General features: G+C 39.2%; 1 protein-coding gene across 2 annotated transcripts; it reads left to right on the top strand.

The window, feature by feature from the left end:
- The first annotated feature begins 2,810 nt into the window (after window positions 1-2,810).
- dyrk2 (dual-specificity tyrosine-(Y)-phosphorylation regulated kinase 2) lies at window positions 2,811-14,822 on the top strand. Of its 2 annotated transcripts, none has more exons than XM_056257469.1 (3): window positions 2,811-3,203; window positions 3,763-3,893; window positions 10,189-14,822. In XM_056257469.1, exons 1-3 carry the CDS (start codon window positions 3,149-3,151, stop codon window positions 11,779-11,781), a joined length of 1,779 nt encoding a protein of 592 aa, XP_056113444.1. In that variant the 5' UTR covers window positions 2,811-3,148; the 3' UTR covers window positions 11,782-14,822. The 2 variants fall into 2 exon arrangements, with proteins under 2 accessions (XP_056113444.1, XP_056113445.1); XM_056257470.1 differs by having other exon boundaries at window positions 3,184-3,312.
- Window positions 14,823-26,111: the final 11,289 nt, after the last annotated feature.

The following is a 26,111-nucleotide window of genomic DNA, read 5'->3' as shown; positions in this document are numbered from 1 at the left end:
TACTGCACCTTGCTTTCATGTTTGTTTTAGAGACTGGAAGTTAAGCCAGATTTGATAGTACATTTTCTAAAAGAACTGCCTCATATTCAGTGCTGTAAAACATCTTTTTTTTCTGTCAGGCCTATGATGAAACTGAGATGATATTATCATTTTATGTTTAAATACTGAGCCTGAAACTGATGGAATATCCAAACATTCAGAGTTAGGGGTTCAATCATTATCAAAATCATATCTTTTGGGATATCAGATACCACTATCTGGATGATCTGCATTGTGTTGAAACTCCAAAAACACGTCAATCAGAGAAATGAGATCAATCCTTGTTAGTGTGCTTTATTAATGAATAACTTGTTAAAGACTCTTCAGATAATGCAGATTCAATCACATCACATATAACCTAATCACTGTAAATGGTAAAATGGTAAATGGACTGCATTTATATAGCGCTTTTCACAGACCCATGGCCACCAAAGCGCTTTACAATTTGCCTCACATTCACCCATTCACTCTCTCATTCATACACCGACGGGCGACTGTAGAATGTGCTTTGATGTAGGTCGCATTATGCATAGGAACAGGTTTATATTTTTTATCTGTAGTCATTTAATGATTCACCCGCAGCATTAGTGGACATACTTTTTGTCTAGAACATAATCTAATGTTTAGTAATAATCGGATGTTTCCTGTTTGGAAACTAAATGTACGATGGAGGCTGTAATGTTTCTGCACTCACTCCACCCTCTAGTGGACAGTAATCTCAATTATCAAGCTAAATTAACACATGCTGATAGTGTAAAAGGAAATTAATAATTAAAAATGTTATATGCATTTATATACAAACACAAAACATTCTCCAATGTCAACAGGAAAGGCTGAAAAGAAAAAAACTAAACTAAACCTAATGATTTAAGTTTAAGTTTTATTTGTAATAAACATTTGTAATAGAGGAGGGAAAATAGTCAGTTGGTCAATATGACCCAATAAAAAGTTACCGATGATAAGGCAAGATAATTTAATATTATTTAAGGCAATTTATGGGTAATACCTTTTATAGAGATTTGACACAGACATCATCTTTCAGAGGGGCAAACAAGAATTAAACAGCTCTGTTCATGTGATTAATTACTACACCCATGTAAAAATGTTTACATGAAATCAAGAAAGTCTGCACTTTCATTTATTGACAACTCTCTGTAAATATCTTTTATTAGACCCTTCAAACTCAAACGTAAATTGAAATTGTTTGCTTTTACTGTGTATAAAGTGACCAGGATTGAAAGCATGAAAAAAAAAAAAAATACTATCTCATGAAATATAGCATAACAAATTATCTGGCATCAAGTGAATTGGTAGCCTGGGAAAACCCAGACAACTTCCGGCAAATTTAGATTTGCTCTGAAAGTTAGTCTGGCAAAGAGCTCATTCAAGCCCATTTCCAATCCGTCGAAATCGAGGCACCAATCAGAAACGTTGGGGCGGGCTTTACACGATGACGACAGCGCTGGGATTTTGAAGCAGATTTTGTAGCCTAGATTACAAAGATGGATGCCGCCGTCGAACATCAATCGTTCGAATCAGACATCCGGAAGTTGTCTGTTTTTAGTGATTTGAACGTTTCCTTTTTGTTAAAAACCGAGCAAAGAACAACACTCGGAGATGTTTCTCCGCCGCTCTGCATACGTCCTCTCCTTCATCGCTCTGATTGGTTTTAGGTCTATCCGCGACTTCCATTGGTGACGCCCCTATGGAAATGATTTGTCTATGACGCTTTGCCAGACCATAACTCAGTTACAACTGAGAATGGTCTGGGTTTAACCAGGCTAGTGATTTGGTGGACTCTTTGAGTATGGCAAGCCATTTTAGCATGTAGGCCTATTTTTCTGTTTTTAATTTAGTAGTAGACTAACCAATTTTGTAACTTTTTTTAACAAATAACAGAAATATATACTATAAAAGATTTGAGTAATTACAACTAACTAAAAATAAGTACTAGTATTTAATGGATAAGTAATAATAGAATGGATAAGTAATAATGTAATAGTGAATAGATCGGCCTACTAGTCTGGTGACTGTAATCAGGGGCGTGGTTTCCAATAAGCAAAACTAGCAAGTAAAAGGTGGAAATTAGCACATGTGCTAAAACCTGGTAAAATGCATCTCTCCTGTCTAAGGTTAATGTATATTTTGCACTGTCCCTGTCAAAAAAAATAAAAATAAAAATAATAAAATAATAATAAAAAAAGTAGCCTACAATTAGTTGTGCACAATCGGAGCGCAAATCACAGTACCGTGTGCTCGTTCACCAGCGCGCTCCTAAAGCATGATAAGATTTGTTCGAGCCGCTCCCATCACTTTGCCGATGAGAAAATGTGTGACCCGTTTGAATTATATCGATAATTTACTTTTTTAAATGCTATGGAAAAAGGCAAATATCTTAAACAGTCACATACAAAGAAAGACCTGACGATAAAGAGAGGAGAAAACATTTACTAGAATGTATCATGCTTTATTGTACAGTTAGGCTACTGTGGTAAAAAATTTTTGGTAAAACTTGTACAATTAATCTGTAGTAAAGGTAATAGATTTTTCCCTATACAACGATAGGCCTATGTTATGTTATAAATGTGTTGCTGTTTTTCATAACAAATGCTATATAGTGGTATATAATGGTATAAAGTTCAAACCAAATCTATGCTCTTGTTTGTAATAGACATTAGCCACTGTTGCATTAATACTATTCACATAGCCTATAAATGTAAATGCGGCTTGCCGCACGGGGAGGGGAGAGAAAAGAGGGTGGAGGCGAACGAGGGTGATAGATAAATCCAGACAACACCCTAAACCGGTTTAAAGTATATTCCTAGTTACTGTATGTGTGTGAGAGAATGCCACGGGCTGCGCAGAATTTCCAAGGCCCAAAAGTGCGGAGCTGTACAGAGCCATGCTTGCGTCTTTGTTTGTTTTGCACGTTTCCAAGCGATGATAACGCGAATTCGGTTAGCGTTTGAGGAAGCAGCCCCTAGAGTTGGCTTGCTCAGGTCTGGATGTATCTGATTGGAGTAGCAGCAGTCAGAGTGGGTGATCACAGGGAGGAGGGGAGAGACTCTGAAGTGGCTTTTCTGCGTGTGTGTGTGATTCTCCAGCGGCCATGTTAACCAAGAAACCCTGCGCTGCCGCTGCTGCTACTGCTGTCTACCCGACTGGTAAGGAACCCAATTCCCGGATCTAAGAGAGCGACGCCGGGCACGTTAATTCGCCGGATTGGATTTTGGAGATGGATTATTTATCCGATTTAAATGCTCCATAACGCTTGTAAGGCTCGCAGCGTTTTGTTTCATTGCTCGTGGTGACTGGTTGAGTAACGTTACAGTAGCTATAATCCCCGGAAAACCATTAAAAAACCCCGGCTGTTTTTGTATTCAGTAACGTTAAATCGTTCCTGTTGCTATAGTGACTATATTTAGAAACCAAGCGCTTTGGATTAATGTCTCTTAGATTTATTGGGGGTTTTATAGCTCTTGTGTCTGGTATAAAAGGTTTTCGTTGTGCTAATGTTGGTTTTCGTTTGTTAAAATGCTGTAAATAGTCTGGTTCACTTTAAATTTCCTAATTGATTTATACATCTGATGAATCGATAGGCTATTCTTCTCTGGACGAACTAACGTTAGCCTTTTATGATCTCTTTTGCCTTTTAAAAATACTGACAGGTTAAATAAATTGTGTAAACATTTTTTCCGAATACATGTTTGCTAATTTCCACAGGCAAAGGGGGTGAGATTTGCCAGCTACAGTCTTCCCCCGGACTGGGCATCGGGGGTCCCCGGGCTGTAGCAGGGACTGAAGCCACATCACCCGTCACACTACCACCACTCAGGAACAGCAACTCTCTCACGGTAAAATTAACCTTCTTGGTTGCACTTTCCACAATGCATGCCTCCTGAGTCCTCCTTTGTTCTCATAATCTGAGTTTTGCTACAATGTTAGCATATATTTTGGCTAACTAGTGCATTGTTTGAGGAACCAATGGGGTTTTCAAACTTAATGGCAAAGACCACATATGATAATTCCCTTCCTAAAATAAAGGCTGCTATTTATCTTAATGTAGAAATACTGTCTGACATGACATTATAATATTTTCAAAGTTAAGAAAATAATTGGTGTTTATTTATATTGTAAAATGTACTAAATCCAATGCTAATTATTAAAATATTTACTTTGTATTACTGTGTGTATTTTCCTACACTTTTAGATTAATATTAGAGGTAAATGTACCTGAAGAAACCAGTTTCAGTCTAATTTGAATTGATTTAGTGCTTTTCACAATAAATGTTTCACTACAGTTTTACAAAGAATAGTTCCTTACAAATTACACTGAGCGAGATAAAGGTTACAGTTAACACATTAGCTTTGACAGCCCTAAAAAATAAATGTATTAAAATATTTTTTTCTCTCTTTCTCTTTAAAATTTTCTGCGGACCCCCCTAGAGTGCTCTCTTGCGGCCTTCTGAGGGCCTCCCAAACCCCAGTTTGAAAAACCCTTTTTTATAGCATGTGTTATTAAGGGCCCTGAAGTAAGGGTCCGTGATTCATACAGAATGCAAACCTGTTACTGGATTTTAACTGAGTATTTTTATGCACATCATTGCTTGTACAGTAAGTGACTTCATGAATGCAGCTAGTGGAGTACAAAATAATCAGATTGTATGTCAATTTTGTGAGTTGTTACATTAGCAATGCATGACAAAAAGGGTCTTCTCTGAGTCTTATATGGATACAGAATTACAATGTAATGATTAGACAGTGCACTGTATTTGGAAGGTAGGCCTATGCATTTATAAGAGACAGTAGCAAGAAGACTCTGACAGTAGTTTAAAGATGTTGGAAACTAAAATGCATGTTTTAAACCCATGTTTTGATAAATTAATTTGATATTAATTTTGAAGAAAGGCATGGAATATAAGTTTAAACGGTGAAAAAATATTCAGATATGAGCAGTAGTAATGATCAGTGGCTCTCTTAGGCCCCGTCCACACTACTGCGTTTTCGTTTTAAAACGGAGACCTTTTGCTACGTTTGCACCTCCCGTCCACACTAAAACGGAAAAAACGGCGACCCAAAACGGAGAAGTTTAGAAACGCTGCCGATCCGTTTTTCGTTTTGAAACTCCGGAGGGCGTTTTAGTGTAGACGGGTCAAAACGGAGGACTTTAGAAACGATGACGTAGTAGAGGCTCACGCTCGGCTCTATGATTGGGTGTCATCAGTCATGGCGTATATCTTTGCTAGCAGCTGTTGTACAAGTAAATTCTGCATTTTACAACGCTATAACTGCCTACATGCGCCGGAGTCAAGCTATTATTCGAGCGATCTGTGACAATTCCCGTGTGCAGCAGCGGCGTTGACCGTACATGGAGCGTCGGTTTGGGGTTAACCCAGAGCATGGTGGGATAATTTTATCAATGAAGTTGTGTTTACACCGGCACGCGCATGCCCAGTGTTGGTGAATGGTCACGTGATCCGCGTTTTCAGTCGTTTTAATGTGGACGGAGATCAATTCTAATACGCAGCTAAAACGCTGGTGTGGACGGAGATCGTATTCGTTTTAATTCTCCGTTTCTAAACTAAAACGCAGTAGTGTGGATGGGGCCTTAGAGTCAATGGTTGATGTATTGTGTGGAGATGTTGCCATTGGTGGGGGATGGGAAATTCTTAGGCCATCAGTCTGACGCCAACAGGCACAGCTGAAATCTGTCATCTAGTGAATTTCCTTATGTAAAGCTATACATCCAAAATCTTAATCCATTGAGCCTTCACGGCATGATGTAGGACTAAAAAACATGATATTTTAGCGAAAAATTAGTCAGTTTGCTAAAACACATGCAATGCACGACAATGAAATGCTGCTCAATAATTAGTTTATTAGTAATGTTTAAAGAATTGCAGTTTATGCAAATGTATTTGACACATCACTGAATTAAATAAAATAATTGGATCAATGCCATTTATGACTAAGTAGCTGTGAGTTCTTTATTTAGCTGTCATTCTTTTAGAGGTAAATATAGACACAGACTCGCATGGTAGGCACATTTCTACGTGTGCATAGTCTTACAAAACAGAATTCCTGCCACATGTAATGAATCCAATTACATCTCAGCATTGTATTTGTAAATCTAGCTCGTCAATCAACATTTATATTTTAAGACATTTAATTGCTAATCTAACATGGAAATTTATGAATGTCAATATGTCTTATTTCAGTGAATAAACAATTAATAAAATAAAAATATGCTTAATGATTGAATGAGAACTTTTTCAGGTTTTTGCAGATACAATTATAATTATAACATAATAAGCTTATTGGGAATTATAACTTCCATCTTGCTCTCGCTTATTACTTAGGCTACATGGTGATTAGGTGTCATGATGAGCTATGATTTGATGATGCTTAAGTTAACAGTAATAACAGTAATGATTTTGAAGGGCAGTACGTTGGGCTCATTCCTACTTGGTTATGTAACAGATTACATCAACAAATTAGAGCTGATTGTATACATACAAGATCTTAAAAATAATTTCTGATGTGCTTTTCAAATGTCAAATTCACAGTCAAGTTATGTATGGGAAATGGCCATTAGTAGGACCTTTAGGGACACACTCTGTGTTGATTTTGGCTTTGAAGCTATTTAGAAGGTTACTTCCAATTGTATGACGAAAGTTTTAGATCGGCCAGCCACTCATGTAAGAAGACATTCTAGTCTTCAAGTTTTATAGTAATTACAAGGACAGCAATACTTATTCTGTCTTTATTTTTCTGTATGTTAAAATATCTGTCCAGTTAGATTTGAGTTACATCATAAATTAACATCATTAAGGGCAGTTGAATCACAGATTTTAAGCACTCCTCTCAAGCCGTATGTATTTTGCAGAGTAGTGAGCATTAGAATGATTGCCATGCTCACTACATTTCCTAGACCAAATGTGTCTTTTGTTCGGCTCCAGTTGTGTCCTCTACAGCTGCCAGCAAGCATGTATTTTCTACGACCCCCCACCTGTTCAGATCCTGTTTGAATTACCCAGCAGGGTGACCAAGTACAACAAAAGGTTGAAATTGAAGCTTTATTCAGATTCATTTTTAGTTCCAGAGGCTCATTTTAAATCTCATTAATCTCTTGTGTATGATGCATGAGCTCAATATTCAGTCAGTGTGATACATTTTTTTTCCTGCAGAAACTATATACTCTTTATGATGGCTGGTAAATTATCAAGAATGTCCTGCCTTAGCTAATACTTAAATCTATGCTTAATATCATAAGCTTATAAAACAGTGTGCGGTTTATTTTGTGACACTAAATATTGGTTTACTGATTTCAGATTAGATATTGGTTACATTTATATTTATATTTGAATGATAGTTTTCTAAACTAGAAGCCTGTCATTAAACAGGACATTATTGTCACTGTTTTAGTTTTGCGTGAGACATGGCCAAAGCAAAAAATATGCCTGTATTTTGTAGGGGTGAACCCGAATAGTCGAAGATTCGATGCTTCGATAGGAGGAGCCTGATTCGACTACCAATCTCACGGTCGAATCTTCGCAGATGTGTTATTAAACGAGGATTATGTCATTTTGGCTATATGAGTGTGCTCAATGTCTGATTTCACATAGAACTACTGGTTTTCTGTCAATACGTTAATATACAGCCTATTATGATAATGCTGTCAATAAAAATGTGCAAAGAAAGAAGCTTTTAATAAATATTTTTTTAACGTGCGTGCAGCGTGAATAAATCCAAACACCCCGTGACAGATTTAAGTTTCACTTTCGATCCGTGACCGACAGAGGAGCGTCTTGTCGGCAGGGATTTAAATCTTTAAAAATGTCTGGGATAAGAAAATCTAAAGGTGCACACCATCAGAAAGGATATTCTCCAAGGCTGGATTTAGCATCAGGAAAACCATGATCGCACTTCTGCCGAACAACGTTAACAGGTTGGTTTTCCTTGGGACGTTCTAAAACGCTTAACGTGAAAAAAGCTTTTAAAACGCTTAAATTGCACTTTTACGTGCTTAATGTACACAGTAGGCTACACACCTTAAGAAACCATTCTATGTGCAAAGCAGATGAACCCAGAATATGAACGCAACGCGTTTCTCCTATAGAAAGTCACGTAAAGCTTTTTCTTTAACGGTTTTCTATGGGAGGAAAATGCTTAACGTAGCCTATAATAAAACGCGTTGCGTTCATATTCTGGGCTCATCTGCTTTTATGTAGGCTATATAGTATCCTTTATTAATAAGGTGTGTACAGAATTTGATCTTTTAATATAACAGTTTTAGGACAAAGCCGTTGAGCGTTTTTCACGTTAAGCGTTTTAGAATGTATTTTATCCGCGCACACAATTTGAAAAGACTCAAACGGACACACAGCTGAAAGACTGGATTTAGTTTTTTTCGATCAGGTATGGGTAAGTGATTTTGAAAACATTTCAGCCGGTTCTAATTTGATTTTTGGATACTGTGAACATGTTTAGCTAAAAAGACTGCCGCTCCAGTTTAGCGTTTATTGTTGTTTCTGCAGTTAAAAAGACAAAGTTGACAATCCTGGCCATACTTTCGTTATTTTAATAATTTCTTTATTTTTATTTTATTAATTGATCACTCAGGGTGATCTAATTTAACTAAGCATGCTCGTACAGGCAATTCAGCCGATTTATTTGATTTGCATGTGAAATGCAAATCCTATCTGCAGTGTGGCCTTTCTGCAGTTATGTTATTTCTTAGTTTTATTGATCCAAAATGTTTTTATACATTTTCTTCTATATCTTTGTGTGATGTTCTGTACATCGCGGCTTTAAAATGTTAAAGCCCCGCCCCCTCCCCGACGCCACACACATGATTCGACTATTAGTCGACTATAGGCAGGACTTGACGAATCTGATTCGACCATGAAAATCCTTAGTCGGGGACACCCCTAGTATTTTGAGTGATTTTAGAGCAGATTGTATCAGAGACTTTGGATTTAGAGTTCAAGCTGGGTATTTATTTTTATCTTCAGTCAGAGGTGTAAAAACATCAGTACTTGCCATCTGGGTATTGGAGATAGGTTGAGATAAAAATGATCTGTAAATATCAGAAGTCTTGCAATGCCCAATATGCTTTTACACTTGGAGATTATCACTCTCTCTGCATGTGAATACGGAAAGGCTGAGATTAGACAATAAAGCACAGTTAAGTGGATCATGAATATTATCATTCAAAACACAAAAATAAACGCTAATCCGTTAAAATTACCTTGCTGAAATAACAGGACAACAGTCATGTCAAAGGGGGTCATGTTCAAATGTGTAAGAGTTTATGTTTTGTATAAAATGAGAAGGTTGCTGCAAACATCTTGCTGAAGCAACAGGATGTCCTTGTAAAAACAAGATTCAGAGGTAATCACATTATCAAGGAAGTAAGCATCTTGCAGGGCAGGAGATTCAGGAAAGCAGGAAATTCATGTTTAATGACCTTAAATAAACAACAACAAAAAAATATTTCAAGTCTCCCATAGCTGAATTCCACATGCAAAAAACGAGATATTGTCTAACATCAAATAGCATTTAAATGGAAAGGTTGAGAAATTGCACTACACGCATTGGACACCAAATCTCTTAGATCAGTAATTTAACATACTGAAGTAAATTATACAAACCAGAAGGACCCGTCATGTGTCGGAAGTCAATGCATAACACACATAATACATACACATAAGTGCCCAGTCCGTTGTTATTCTGCAATTTTTTTCGATCAAGGTGTTCTTTTCCCTCTATGGATTATGTCCTGATCTCTGGCCTTTACTATAGGAAGCTTCATTTTTATTGATCCACCAACAATAGACAAGGAAGATTTTGTTGTACTTTGGGTTGTACTTTGTCCAAACTTTGCTAAGCACAAGAATCAAGTTAATTAATAATGCATGCAAATAAACATGGAATGACATTTTTGTGAGCCTGTTGTAGAGAATCATGGAAAAACTCCTGCCAGGATTGACAGGGTTGGAATGGCTTGGATATTTAAGCCATTACATGGCTGGCTCTTTTATGTCAAATCTAAATGTGTAGATATTATCAGCTGTGTCTGTGTGTCCATAATTTATTTGGGAAACAATCCTGAAATGATGCCTCTTGCTTTTGTTTTACCTTATCCAGGCTGGAGGCAATAAGCACACAATGAATGACCATCTGCACGTCGGGAATCACCAGCAGATCCACGTCCAACAGCTGTTTGAGGAGAACAGCAACAAACGGACAGTGTTGACTGCACAACCCAACGGGTTGACACCCGTAGGTAGAGCAGGTCTGGCCATGCCGGAGAAGCAGCAAGAAAGCAGCCAGTGTCGACAAGGCAGCTCAACTTCCATCAAATCAACTGAAAGCAAACCTAAGCCAGCGCCTTTGACTCCTGAGCAGGCCATGAAACAGTACATGTCAAAGCTTTCAGTGTTTGAACACCAAGAAATCTTCAGCTACCCTGAGGTCTATTTTATAGGTCCAAATGGGAAGAAAAGACAAGGTGTAGTTGGAGGGTCTAACAATGGAGGTTATGACGACGATCAGGGCTCCTACATTCATGTGCCCCATGACCATATATCATATAGGTATGAGGTACTAAAGGTTATTGGTAAAGGCAGTTTTGGCCAGGTGGTGAAGGCCTATGACCACAAGAACCACCAGCAGGTGGCCCTGAAAATGGTCCGTAACGAAAAGCGATTCCATCGCCAAGCAGCTGAGGAAATTCGCATTCTGGAACATTTGCGCAAGCAGGATAAGGACTCCACCATGAATGTCATCCACATGCTGGAGAACTTTACATTCCGCAACCATATCTGCATGACGTTTGAGTTGCTCAGCATGAACCTCTATGAGCTCATCAAGAAAAACAAGTTTCAGGGCTTCAGTTTGCCACTAGTGCGCAAGTTTGCACACTCCATCTTACAGTGTCTGGACTCACTGCACAAGAACAGAATTATTCACTGCGACCTCAAACCTGAGAATATCCTTCTGAAGCAGCAGGGGCGCAGTGGGATAAAAGTGATTGACTTCGGCTCTAGCTGTTATGAGCATCAACGGGTCTACACTTACATCCAGTCACGCTTCTACAGGGCCCCAGAGGTCATTCTGGGTGCTCGATATGGGATGCCAATTGATATGTGGAGCTTAGGTTGTATCTTAGCGGAATTACTTACAGGGTACCCTCTCTTGCCTGGAGAAGATGAAGGGGACCAACTAGCATGTGTCATAGAGCTGTTGGGTATGCCCTCCCAGAAGCTACTGGATTCATCCAAGAGAGCAAAGAATTTTATCAGTTCGAAGGGATATCCCCGTTATTGCACAGTCACAACCTTAGCTGATGGCTCAGTGGGGTTGAATGGGGGAAGGTCACGTAGGGGCAAACTCAGAGGTCCACCAGGCAGCAGGGACTGGGTGACAGCACTCAAAGGCTGTGATGACCCCCTCTTCTTGGACTTTCTAAAACAGTGTCTAGAGTGGGACCCGTCCCTGCGTATGACCCCTAGTCAGGCCCTCCGCCACCCATGGCTCAGAAGACGCTTGCCAAAACCACCCACTGGGGACAAAACCACCGTAAAGCGGATCACTGAGGGTACTGGTGCTATAACTTCAATCTCCAAATTACCTCCCCCTTCTGGCTCAGCCACAAAGTTAAGGACTAACATGGCACAAATGACTGATGCCAATGGGAATATACAACAAAGGACAGTGTTGCCAAAATTAGTCAGCTGAACACTAATTTTTTTTCTTTTAAATAATGATATTGGAAATTGTTATTGCTATTGGAAAGCTGAGCATTCAGAAGCGTGGGTTTTTTAGGAATGAGAGTCATTAATGCATATACACCATTAATGAACTGCTTCGTAGCACCTTTAGTTGGATTTTTTTCAAAGGAAAGCTCAAATGGCCAAGAAAGGGGGAACAACACTTTAAAGTTTTTTATCTCTGGACTTTGCTGAATGCTGCTTTGAAGGAGCAGTCTGGTTCTGCAATCTGGTCTTTAGTAACAAAAAGTCCCACTTTGGTTTAATACCTACATATTGTAGCATAAAAAAGAAAATTTAATCACCACCCTCAGATCCTGTCAGATAAATAGTGTGTTAAAGGTTAAAAATGTATTTACTAAAAGCTATTTGATCTGAGACCTGTTGCATTGCAGCCTAATGTTGTCAATATCAAGACAAGATAATTTTATAAAACCCTCTAAGAGACTATGTAAGAGAAACAGGTAAAATGGAGAGTGGATGTTGCAGACTGTAATGAGGTAGCAAAGGGAATCAATGTTTACATGATAGACTTGGTATGTGCCTATAAATCTCTTGACATTCCTTAAAGACATTAAATGAGGAAAAAAGAGAGTGTCTAGATTGATGGCAAGTTTAAAGGAATTTATGCGGCTAAATGGAGACGATACTCAGCAGTACTTGACACTCTTGTAATTATAAGCTATTCGCTGGAAGAGTTGCTTTTGAAAGTGTACTGTTCTGGAAGGAAAACAAACTTTGGTGCTTTACCTTTTTTATTTATGATGTTTTTTATATCTTGAAACGTAACGCTTCTGGAACAAAACAGTGTTGTGTAATCAGTTGAGTGAAGACTTAGTTTGAAGATTAGGGTCAAGAATGTTCTTTTTTTTTGTCTTGTATCTAAAATGAATGCTTTTTTGCTGTGATTAGGACTAAGAATTTAAGAATAGGAAAGCAGAACATTGCATTTACTTTAATGCAAGCAAGTAATCATGCATGATACATATTTTAGATGGACATGGTTATGGCAGAGTATGTCACGATTCAAGTCTCTAAACAAATCTATAACCACAAAGACAATACAGATGGCAACATTGCATATCCTCATATTGTTACATAATCATTGTGTGGACTTGCTAATATGAGGCCAGAGTTAAAATTCTTAAAGGTTGTTCCCTTTTTAAAAAATAATGTTACAAATAAGTTATTAATAACACTTTCCCCCCAAATCCAAAACAGTTGGATTTGAAAAAAAATATTTCTCTTTAGAACACAAAGACTGGCCATTTTTGTAGCATTTGTGACATGGAAAGAATAATTTGACTGACATGGGTGTAAAAGCTTAGTAAGTTTAACTTATTTATTTCATTTTATTGTGTCAATGAAGAGCTAATATAGGAGGAACCAGTGGAGGTGGCTTGTATATCAATGGATCGATTTACGGTGCAATGCACAAAAAATATATCTGCCACTACTTTGAAATCCTACTTTAGCAGGGGGTAGTCCTGCTTATTTTCACCCAGTCATGGATTGGGGGTGTGGAAGGAGGTCAAACTATGGGCTGTCAGGGAGACCAGCAAAGCTGTAATGCTCATGTTGATCCCTCCCCCTCCCCCACTAGAGGCTGGCACAGTGCCCACCAGGCCTAATGCACACTGCACAGGGCCTAAGGCCCTTTTGGACACCCATAGTGCTTTACAAATGCAGACGTTACCTGCCAACATCAGCAGGCATTTCACAATGTACTTTACACTGTTTTTATTGTTCTGTGAATTGACAGCAGTGTGGAATAATTGTGCCCTTAGGTTTAATACAATGTGCCTTTGGTTATCAATGCCATTCATTTTATTTCAAACAACAGTTCTCCCTACCATTTACTTTGAAAGACTCATGGTGATTCTCTTGCACATGTTTGAGCATTGCCCAAAGATTGGCTACTTCCCAAACCTTGTTAAATGGGACTTGGGGACAACTGGCCGCACAGTAGAGGTTGTACATGCATTTCAGACACTCAATCTTTTTTTCTACTATGATTTGAGAGGAGTAAACAAATAACTTTAGGGCCCTTTTCCACCTGGGATGTCTTAGTAAGAGACAACAATCACTGACATAGAACAAGTGTCTTCACCACTGCATTCATGTTATCTTAACATCACAAGTATTCACGGTGATACATTTGGTTTATTTTATTTCAATACAAATGAGAACACATTTTAATATTTTACCTCAGACTGTTGTGATATTCTTGTACTTTACAAATCCAGGGCATTTGGTACATACCAAAGTGCATTCCTTTCTGTGTTAGTGGCTATGTGGGAAAAGAAGCCAGATTTTCTCTTTACCTGATCAAGTGGCCATTCAAGCCACTCAAGAGTATGTCTTGAGAATGTTAATCTTCTGTGGAGAGGGAAGGATGCTTGAGCTCTATTAGACAGCCACGTCACCTGTTAAAATGTCTGACAGATGTAGCATACCTCCAAACCTCGTGTTACTTGACATGGCTGGATGTATCTTTTGAGCAGTAAAAACTGCAACCCCATAAAATACAGTGAGTAAGTTGTCATCCTAGTGTGCAATACAGTGGTAGCATTGTTGGGGAAAATCAAACCACATGTCTGAAAGTTACATTTTAAAAGGATATGCTTTTTACAGTTTTTAAATGTATGCCCTAACTCTTGAATCTAGCTACCCACTGTCAGCTTCGTTTTTTAAAAACAAATCTTTAACAGAGGAACAAAGTTGGCAATGTTTATATTCAGCCACAGAAATGTACTGTACATATGTGAATTTGTTGAGAATTCGATGTGGATGTGTACATATGTATAATGTTTTCATTTTGTGAAATGCTGCTGAAAACACTACATATATTGCTGTAGTGGGGGTTTAATGTTGGCGGCCAGTTTAATGATACTGTATGTATTGTACAGCTGATGGAAGAAGAGGTTTTTTCTAGTGATCATTTGTTAAATTTTATTGTGTGGCTGGAATATATTAATAATAAAAGTTTTAATGTCAATCTTTACAAAATGCGGTTTGTGGTGACATCTTTAAGCAATGTGAAGAAACTAAAAGCTAAGCTAACTACGGGTCTGTTTATACGACACCATTTTTAACTAAAAACGGAAAGGTTTTGGCCATTCATTTACACAACAATGGTGTTTTGAAGGCCTAAAAAAAGGAATTTTTTTTGAAAATGGTAACGTTATTGTCTTCGTGTAAACTACAAAAATGCAAATTTGTGAAAGCTGTGACGTCATCCGCATGCATATTACGTGTTCAGTCTATAGGTGCATAGTTTTTCTTTACAAAGTGACGTCGTCAAGATGGAGTCAGGTAGACCAATCAAGTCACCTGTTTTGCCATAGAAAAAGATACACAAATGTTGCCAATTTAGCGACTTTTCAGACCGCTTTAGAGACTAGCAACAAATCTAGTGACTAGTCAGTCATTCATTATAGTAGTCAGTCATTATATAATACTCTTTCTGTTGTCTGACAGAAAATATGTAAATGAGAACAGCTTTATTGGATATTTGGCTATGTATTGAATATATTAAAATAAAGTATGTGAGTACAGATTAGGAGAGAAAATGTGTAAAGTTCTGACAATTGGCTCATTATGTCATCTAGCGACATTTAGATACTAAAGCAGGCTATTGAAAATAGTTGGCAACGCTGCACATAATTTTGGCTTGTTGTCAAAAGAATATCTGTTGAAAGTGGTGTAATTTCTAGTAGTTCACATTCAAAAACATAGTTTACAAAATAAGGGAATTTTGCAATGTTACTGTTCCTCCTAGGAACCTCAGATTGACAGTTGATCTCCAGGCAACATTTGAGTTTTATAGTTCAATATAATAATATTCATCCATTTTTTATAAATATTAGCAATGGCTAATAAGACTGGGGGAGAAGAACTTCTGCGCATGTCAGCATTATTGATAAATCTACAGTAATACAGAAATATCCCAGGACTGTTGTGAGCTTTTGCCATCTTTATCATGTTGTATTAATGCCGAATGCTGTGTGCACGACTGTGGTTTTCCTTAAGGGAACTTCCTTCAGGGGCAGAGAGAGAGATGTTGTCCATGCAACAACCATGCAAACACTCCATGTGTGTGCTATTAATAAACGGTTCAAATATTGAGGGACTATAATCAAAGTTGTTTTACCGGTAACAGGGAACACAAAATCACTAATGAGCAGCTGCATGTTGTACATTTTAGAGATTTGTACATTGTGTGCATTTATTATTTAAAGGAAGTTCAGGAACTCTCACTTATAAGTGGTAAGACCACCTATTGACTATGCGTTTCCGCTAATGTTCTATTCTGAAGCATTAAAGAAAATTGATGCCAGCAGTATACTAGATAGTGCAAATGAATGGTCCATTGCAAGTGGAGAGAACTGAAAGGTGCTTCTTCATCCTATTTTATGTTCACATCAGCTATAGTCTGATGTCCCAATATGTTTAATGTGCTTTGATGGAAATTCCTTCGTCTTTTGGTTAATACCAGCAACCAGTCATCTGCATTGTGGTAGTTTTCTGAAGCAGAGAAATTCTGTCTTCACTCACTAACTTTAATAAAGGTGTTTCTTTGGAGGAAGTCTTGGCATCTCTAAATGTGTTGTCTGTAGTGCTAATGAATTCAGTGTTGATTCTCTAAAGAAAATTCTCGGAAAGCACTGAGAATTTGTCGTGTGCTGGATCTTTTATAAGACTTTAGCAGGAGGTTGTGTTGCTGTCTTTGCCAATTATAGTTTAAAGGAAGACTATTAATAGACTTTCCAAATTCTTTACATTGCAGATAGATTGGGCTGTTAGTGCATTGATCAATTCCAACCACAGGATACCTTTTCTTCTTCAACGTCATAATAACAACCACGCATATTTTTTAGTCTGTGTGCATGATCTCAGGAATTTAAAATAGTCTTGCCCTAACTTCTAAGCCATTCATCTACAGCTTTAAAGACCATACCATTCATCTAATAGCCTTTCAGGTTTTTTAAGGTTAATATTACTTTGCCTTATACTGCCAACAATCAACTACTTCATAGTTTAAATTGGAAAAAAAATATCTACATAGCTTGAATATAATCATTGTAGAGTACATAAAACACTCAAATTAAGGGTTTAGGTTCAATTTGTTGCAGTGTAGAACTCTTATGGTGCTTTAAAGACTCAAAAAGTTCTTAATGTTGCATCATAGGTTCTTCAGATCAGTGTTTTAAAAAATACTGTTTTGTATTACTGTTTCCTTGATTTGATAACTCTTCTCTGTATGGCCATATAGGAACAGATTTTTCTTTCATGCTGTCCAGGAATGGGTTAAAGCTGGCAACCTTGCTTTCAGAATATGAGCACAGCTGAACAAGAGAAAACTACAACATGACTGTGAACAAAAACAAACCTTCCAGTTTATTTCAAGCCAGCTAAACGACTCATGAAATAAAACAGTGTCAAATACATCAGCATAGCTCAGAGAAAGGAGGCAGAAGGGATTTTCTGTCTTCATGCAGTTTTCTGTTGTTTTGGCTTATTGGCCTTTCTTTCGTTTTTGCTGGGCAAGCGAGTGTGGGAAGAATGCCCATGTGATAGACCTCTGTAAACAAACAGAGCTGGTGATGTCATACCACTGGAATGCAGAGGAATGCATTTGACAGACTGAGGGTACCGGGGGTATTTCCCCAGATAGAAGGAAAATGATCCATTACTGTCGCCTCCTCCATTTTATTACCATATCCCATTATATTTCTTAAAAGTAAATAAGTTTTAAGTGTATAAAATGTTGTTAGAAATTTTTGAAACATATATATTGAAGAAACATTTTTGGATGTACGCAAGTCGACTTACGCAAAAAAAGTAACACTTGACGATGTATGATGTAGGGGTGTGCACGAATATTCGAATTTTCGAATATTCAATCTGTAATTATTATTTGAAAAATAAAATACTATTCGAATTTTACTATGTTGCTTTGCTGGCTGTAAATGCAGTGAATCCATGATAAATCCCAAGCACTAACTCACAATTATAATTAAATTCACTGGGTGGCGCTGTGAAGCGTGTTTAACAAGTTGTTTGTATTTGATCACATAATGTTGTCGTCTGCCTCGCGAAGTTTGGAATTAGGCTACTCAGATGAAAATTATCTTACTAAATGATCTTACAAAATGGAATTATTTTTGATCAAATTAATTAATGAATCTGAGTTATCATAATATCACCATCTAGAGAAATCACATGAAATCCAAACACCAGTCGACCGAGGAAAGACAGCTGTCCATCACTGCATCACGACTGCATAATGGTACAGCACAGCTGTATACCCCGAGTGATCCGAGATGATAACTTATCTTATAGCTTAACGATTTTGAGACTTATGCTTCCTTTAAATTTCGTTGAGGGAGACAGGTTTAAGAACAGAAAACACAAAGTGGTGTTAGAAACGTCGCTTAGAACACCGATCTTTGTCTCTGCAACGTCTGTCAGCGCAGCATGTTTTCTCACTTGAGCATGTGGATGTTATTGTTTTTTCAACATGAACGTGAAACAATATAAACACAATAACCATATTCTGACTCGGCCTGTACGATAAGTGGCATAGTCTGCTTTATTAGCGGGTTTTTTTCTCCGTTAGCCTGCTTGAGCTTAAATGCTTTTGTTCTTTATATTTGTTGTTTACTCATATTATTTAATGTTTTTAACTAAAAGAAAACCTTAAGATATATTTTAAGCTTGTTGTGTATATTGCCATAAGCTTCATAAGCTTGTTCAGAAATGGTGACAAAAACGCCAACGCTTTTTCGTTAAACGCCATTTGAATAAACGAATATTCGATTTCTATGAGCCTGAATATTCAAATGCAGTATTTTTGAAAAATGCCCATCCCTAGTATGATGTAGGAATAGCGTAAGCTTGACGCCTCTCGCAGTTCAAACAAACAGGGCTGGGCAACAAACTCAAGCTCCTCCGACCTTTCTCTTTAAAAATTCTCGTTTTAGACTTCTAATTCGTGACTGGTGTTTTGTTCTCTTACGAGAGTACTCTCGTGTTGCGTAAGCTTGTCTCGTAGGTGTAGGTGTCTCGCCTGCCTGAGACTACGGGGGATGCAAATACTGAACTATTTGGACGACTGACTAATTCTAGCCCAGTCAGAGACAGAGCTGATAGCACACAGGGCTTTATTACTCAGCCATCTGCAACCTTTGGGTCTCCAAGTCAACTGGACCAAGAGCTCGCTGTCTCCCAGCCAGAAAATGTCCTTTCTGGGAACGGACTTAGACTTTGTATCAATGACAGCACGGCTGACGTCACAGCATGCGCTGCGGATACAACGCTCAGCTGTGTTTTTCAAGGTCGGCAGTATTCTCCCTCTCAAATGCTTTCAGAGGATGCTAGGCCTTATGGCTTCGGCCTCGGCAGTGCTTTGGCTGGGCTTACTTTACATGCGCCCCCTTCAGCACTGGCTGAAAATGCGGGTCCCGCTTCGAGCATGGACCTCTGGCCGTGTTCGCCTCAAGGTGACCCAGAACTGGGTTACAGCACTGGAGCCCTGGAAGGTGTCAGACTGGTACCAGTCAGGGGTGGATCTGGGAACAATCTCGAAACGAAAAGTAATCTCGACAGACGCCTGTCGAAGCGCCCTCTACGAGGGCAGGCCGGTCTTCGGCCTGTGGGCAGCCCAGGAAGGGCGCTTACACATAAACTGTCTAGAGATGAAAGCGGTCGAGAACGCCTTGGGGCATTTTCTCCCCTTCTTAAAGGGCCACAATGTCCTAGTCCGCACAGACAACATGGCGGTGGTGTCCTACATAATCCGCCAGGGCGGTCTCAGATCTCGGAGGCTCCACGCGCTGGCAGAACGCCCCCTCGTGTGGTCTCAGCACAACCTGCGCTCGCTAATGGCAAAGCACGTGCCGGGCTGTCGGAACGTGGGTCCGGACATGCAGTTACTATGGGACACTTTTGGCAGAGCGGAAATCGATCTCTTCACGCCATCAGAGAACGCGCACTGCCCAGTATTTTTTGCAAAGGACAGGGACGTGCTGGCCCACAACTGGCCCAGCCGCCCGCTCTATGCGTTTCCCCCGATCGCGCTGTTACCACAGGTGATCAAGCGAATCAGGGAGAACAAATGCTCTATGCTCCTCGTGGCGCCGCTCTGGAGGAACCAAGGTTGGTTTCCGGAGCTGATGCAGTTATTGAGCACGGCCCCGTGGCCTATCCCAGTGAGGAAGGATCTCCTTTCTCAGGCCAAGGGCGCAATTTGGCACCCGCACCCCGACTTATGGGCCCTGCATGTTTGGGTCATCAACGGGTACCTGCTGATCTCCCAGTAGGTGTACTGAATACGATTACAGAGGCTAGAGCGCCCTCTACTAGACGGCTCTACGCTTGTGGTCAGTGTTTTCCGGCTGGTGCTCGGCTCAAAACATAGATCCACAACGCTGTGGCGTTATGGAGATTCTCTCCTTCCTACAAGAGCTTCTGGACGAGGGCAGGTCCCCCTCCACGCTCAAAGTGTATGTCGCAGCCATAGCAGCGTTTACAAAACCCTTGCATGGCCAGTCATTGGGAATGAACGATCTCATCATCCGCTTCCTTAGAGGGGCTAGGAAACTAAACCCTCCTCGACCCCCTCTGGTTCCGGTCTGGGACCTTTCCACGGTCCTAGACACTATGAAGGGCGACCCCTTTGAACCACTACAGTCTGTGGATCTGCGGTGTCTCTCGTTCAAAACCACTTTCCTCATGGCTCTTGCTTCAGTCAAGCGAGTGGGTGAGCGCCATGTGCATTGAGTTTGGGCCTAACAACTCTAAAGTCATTCTCAAACCAAGACACGGCTATGTCCCCGAAGTGCTCTCCACTCCGTTCAGAGCACAAGTCATTTCTCTGTCAGCCCTCCCAGGATCTGATAGTGAGAACGACGTAAATCTTCTTTGCCTGGTCAGAGCGCTAAGAATATACGTTGAACGGTCGGCTGCTTTCAGGCAGTCAGAACAGCTTTGCTTCGTTCGGTGGCCGCACTAAAGGCCTAGCCATCTCGAAACAGAGCCTTTCCAGATGGATAGTCGACGCTATCCCTCTGGCTTATAAGGCATGGCCTCTTCATGGGCCTGGTTCAGTGGGGTTTCACTCCAGGATATTTGTATGGGTTTTTCACTTATCAATGAACATTCACGCATAAGTAACTATTATGCTGTTCATGCTGCCAGCCAAATGGTTCTTTGCCCTATTGGGCCACAAGGAGCAGGTTTTCTTAGAAGCCGAGTAAATGAGGCTTCTGTGGGAGGGTCTCGCAGAACTTTGAGTTGGAGGGAGTGCAGCTCCTCTCCATTGAAGTTAGCCCATCTGCATGAATATGAACACCCTTCGAAGCCTCTCGTCAGACAGCACCTGATACCACCCATGGTTCTCACATCAACTAGATGATATGACAATGATCAGTGTCTACAAGCCAAACATTGCTAGGAGGAAAAGGATTCTCTGCCATAAACCTCTAGAGTACCATTCAAAACACCACCCTCATACTGCACCTTCTTATGTGTTTTCATGCACCTCACAGTGCTTTTCTTGCACCAAGAAATAAGATATGGACACACAAAGCTACCATAAAATAAGTTATATTATGTTTTCAATACAGGTCTTCCATACCACATGGGTTTAATGTCTGCAAGCCCTATTTCTGTTTTGAGTTTTACTTTCTCTTATGTGTGTTTTTTGTTGTTGTTGTTGTTGTTGTTTTTTATCTGCTGAACTGTCCTGTTTAATTTCTGGAATTGGATCAGTAAATGCAGCTTATCTTCCTCAGCAATGACCTTTTGTGGAAGAAGGCAGTTTCTCTTTTCCTCTGTATTTATGTAAAAGTTAAATAGTAAGCTCTGTTTTCCCCATTGTACAAAGATCTGAATTGGCTATATTTTAAAATGAGTTGTACATTATAATCCTTAAAGGGGTGGTATAATGGCCTTTTCACAAGATGTAAATTAAGTCTCTGATGTCCCCAGAGTGTATATATGTAGTATTAGCTCAAAATACCCCACAGATATTTTTATATATCGTGTTAAAATTGTCACTTTTTGAGGGTGAGCAAAAACGCACTGTTTTTGTGTGTGTCCCTTTAAATGCAAATGAGCTGCTGCTCCCGGCACAGGGGGTGGAGCTTCAACCGCTTGTGTCCTTTTACCTCACACATATATGCACTGAAAATTTCAAAAACTTTTAGCCTTTTATGTTCAAACCGGAGTCAGACAATGATGGAGAGACTCAAGAAGAAGTGACGTAGAAGCAACAGGACATTTCTGAATGGTTAGTGGATGAATTTATGTAGCTTATGTTTCAATCTTCTAGTCATTGATTAGCATATTCTGTTATGATAATCTATAAATCGCGTTCCCGGGGGCGGGGTTTATGTAAATTTTAGGGTTAGTGATGTCACTAACCCGGGAGGAATGTTGTGTAGTCCCTACCAGCCGTTTGTTGTAGTCCTTAAAAAGCAATTTCTTTAAAAAGAAATATCTCCCTTTGCTTTGAACTTTGAGCGTCGTGACTTTGCAGATGTTGTTTATGCTCAAACAGCAACATTACACACTAACTAAAGTTAGAAAAGTGAAATCATAATCAACCACCCCTTTAAAACTAAACAATTAAATAGGTCTTGCATTTATAAATTCTAAACTTAATACATTCAATGAATTATACGTTTGAATATTATTTGTAGCACTGATACAATGCTTTTATAGTTCACAACCATATAGTTCACAGGGCCGCATTGCATATCCTTGGCTTTCCCTGGACTTTACACTTGGTGGTCAAGCATGTTTTGGTTTAATGTATTAATGAAGATTTTTGAAAATACAGCATTGCAATTTCACTCTGGGTGATATATAACGATTCATAAGTTATTGTTTTTGCCATGTTTAATAAAACTGCCTGAAAAACCTTTTTGAGATATGAAATTCAAACACTTAAATGAACTGAATATGAAATTTAACAATTGCAAATGTGTTTTTCAGAATTGTGTTGATGCCATCAATACAAATAACTACTTTTTAAGTGGTGACACGATAATTAACTCTTGATAGTAATGGAGAAGCTGGCAGCCTGGACCATCTTCATCACCATATTAGGAATGTGAGAGACTGAGACTGCCATGATAAGTCAGTTGAGTTGAAGCCATGCTATTTTCAGCCATCGGAATCCCAGAGAGAGAAGACTAGCAGCTTTGAATCAGGGGATCAGAGTGCCTGCATACAAGTGCATAAATCTTGACCTGTGATTGGGCATGCTGGGATAGCTTTGCTTCTTTGAGCAGTCTCTCTATTGTTTTAGACTGCAATAAAAGCAATGGTTATAATCAAAAATATGATGGCAAAACAATGCTAAAGCATTTGGACATTTGTTAAAACACTGCTCTAACTATAATTATTAGCTAACTATAATTATTAGATGCAAACTACCATGATCTCCACTTGCTCTATTTCATTTTAATACTATGTAAAATATCTCACTGTATTGACAAAATGGTTTCTTCATGGCTTAGCATTGCAGTCGATTGAAAGGTTAGAAGAAGGGGGAGCTTTTTGCGATCGACCATATCGTAACAGAGGAGATGAAAGGTTTATAAATGTGTGGATGAGCACTTTCAAGCATCATTGGAAGTCTATCAAATCCTTTATGGATTGAGATGTGCTGTATCAGCTGGCTGAAGATGTTTATCAAGCAGTTTAGCTTCACATTTTCCTTCTAATGCAAATTGTATATTGTTTTCCTATCAGCTCTGTAATTATAGGTCCCAAACGAGATGCACCGTTTTGGCTCTTATACGCTGCACTAACAAGTGATATCACAGTCTCCATGTTTTTAGCCGAAGTCACTGCAGTTTGACATTATCTTTATGTAGGTACCGTTAAACTTGTTTTGTTCTGTGCTTATCTGACAGATTCAGTTTTATTTAATCATGTAATGATTTTGTTGTATTCTTAATCATGCATGCTTTATTGGCTTAAACCAGTTTTGAGTAGCACTGCAAGGTATATGCAAATAAGATGCATTGAAGTTAGTTTTGTAATCCAGGAACATTTTTCAGTCAATGTACAGTCCAACAAGAAAAATCAGAGCTTCCATGGAAAAGCCTTTTAATCTGTAGTTGGTTATTTTACTCCTCATTTAGTCTTTGGTTTTCTTTTCCTTTGTTACAGTTGCAACGCAACAGTTTAGTTCAGTGGATAAATCCCTAATGCAATCAGCATTAATTAATGTGGGCATGTGAAAGGTCACAGCATAAGCCAACCATTGGCTTTAGGGTTTGTATGAAGCAGTGAATGCGGGAGACACCAGCCTGCAAGTAGTTCAGCATGATGTGACTACTATGTGTTCACTTTATAAAATATCTGTTGTGTGTATGAATGCGTTGTGCGATTCTTATAAGGGGTGGCTGTATATAAAACACACAAAGATGAAGAATACAAGAAAATAGTCTTTTAACTCAAAAAATCCAAAGGATACAGAGCAGTAACACATCCACTTAACAAGACGAGACCGGACAAAGAACTGAACAAAACAGGATAGTATATATACACAGACTAAATGAGGTAATTAATGAACCACAGGTGACCGGAATGATTAATCAAACACACTGGGAAACCTGGTCAAATTACAGGGCACACAGGCAAACAAGAACAGAACTAAAAACACAAAGCCAAAACAGAACATATATGTGACAGTTCTCTTAACAGGTCTGTGGGGCTAGACTTGGAGGGCGGGCGCTGTGAGCGAGGTTTAGATTCCTCACCGCCAGGCATCACAGGATTCGGATTGTTCTACACATGGCCTGCCAATGTGAATGATTCTGTCCCCCTCAGTCACTTGAAATTAAATTAGTGCTTACCTGTTCTTCAAACACAAACAGCAAGCAGCTGTTTCTGTACAAAGGTCCTGCACTGCATGACCCCTTTATATTTAGCCTCAGTCCTGCTATCTGTATGCCATTTTGATTATATGTTTGGCACTGAGGTTAATGGGACCCTGGGCTGTAAATCAGGTTTAACTGTCAAGAAATGTATGACTTTTTGAGATCAGTGATTTTAAATTTGACAAAAATTCTGATGTAAAAATATGTTGTAATAAAATAACAAATATATGTATAGTGTCAATATTTTTAGGAAAGATTAGCTCTGCTATAACCATTGTTTTACTCTGAAAACTATAAGCATCTGTCATGCTTGGTAAGCAGAAAATGATGTCTTACTTTCAGGTGAGAACACCCATTCCTCTGATGGAAGCTTCAACTGCAGACAGCTGTTAATGACTTAGCAGAGAAACTCCACAGCCATTTATTAGAGCATTGTAATGCACTCACCATCCAAAAGTGAATGTTTGCAGAGCTTTATTGGATTTTGAAGTAGATGCTGAAACTAGAGATGTCTAATGAATGATTCAACCATTTGCAGATGTTTCAGCAGCAGAGACAAGCCAGGCACAGGATCCAGCAAACACATTAGCCATAATGTCTTACAAGTCCTAACCACTTCTCTGTGCTTTTCCAGGTCAGATTGTGATTATGCTTAGTAGATAAATATATTTCATGCCAATATTTGTTGTCATTCAAAATAGAGATTACTGTATATTTCCTGTTGTTGCGTCCGCCATTACACTAAAAATTAGGACTTAACCACAAATCCCACCTTGCTTTTGCATGGGCATGTTATCCCAAGGATCTCAGCCAGTAAACCACACACATGTGAGGGCCCTTTTGTTAGAACTGCATGGCACAGGGCCTTCTTTTCATTGCCAGTTCCACTCTCTTGTTCTTTCATAAGGGATAATGTGGGGACAGCAATGCTGCCAACATGACTCAAACAATAGGTAGACTAATTGGATAGGTGGTCATTTTAGCTGTGTATTTGTATGTTTGTGTGCGTGGATATACAAAATACTGGTTGGATAAACCAGTCATAGATGGGGATACCAATGGGTCATCTGTGCTGCAGTTCCTATACTTGTTCTCATTCTGTGTTTCCTTTGTCACCTTGCTTGTTCTGTCATTCAGCGCTGTTTGTTTATTTCACCTCTACATCAACCTCCATTTGCACCTGCCTATCTCTCTCTCTCTCTCTCTCTCTCTCTCTCTCTCTCTCTCTCTCTCTCTCTCTCTCTCTCTCTCTCTCTCTCTCTCTCTATCTCTCTCTCTCTCTCCCTCTCTCCTCTCTCTCTCTCTCTCTCTCTCTCTCTCTCTCTCTCTCTCTCTCTCTCTCTCTCTCTCTCTCTCTGCCTGGCCAGCCTCAGCTCCCAAAGCTTCCCATTCTGTTGGC

Source organism: Rhinichthys klamathensis, unplaced genomic scaffold (assembly GCF_029890125.1).
Source record: "Rhinichthys klamathensis goyatoka isolate OS25496 unplaced genomic scaffold, OSU_Roscu_1.1 h1tg000139l_1, whole genome shotgun sequence".
NCBI classification, from domain to species: Eukaryota; Metazoa; Chordata; class Actinopteri; order Cypriniformes; family Leuciscidae; genus Rhinichthys; species Rhinichthys klamathensis.
This window is presented reverse-complemented; position numbering and strand designations above follow the sequence as displayed.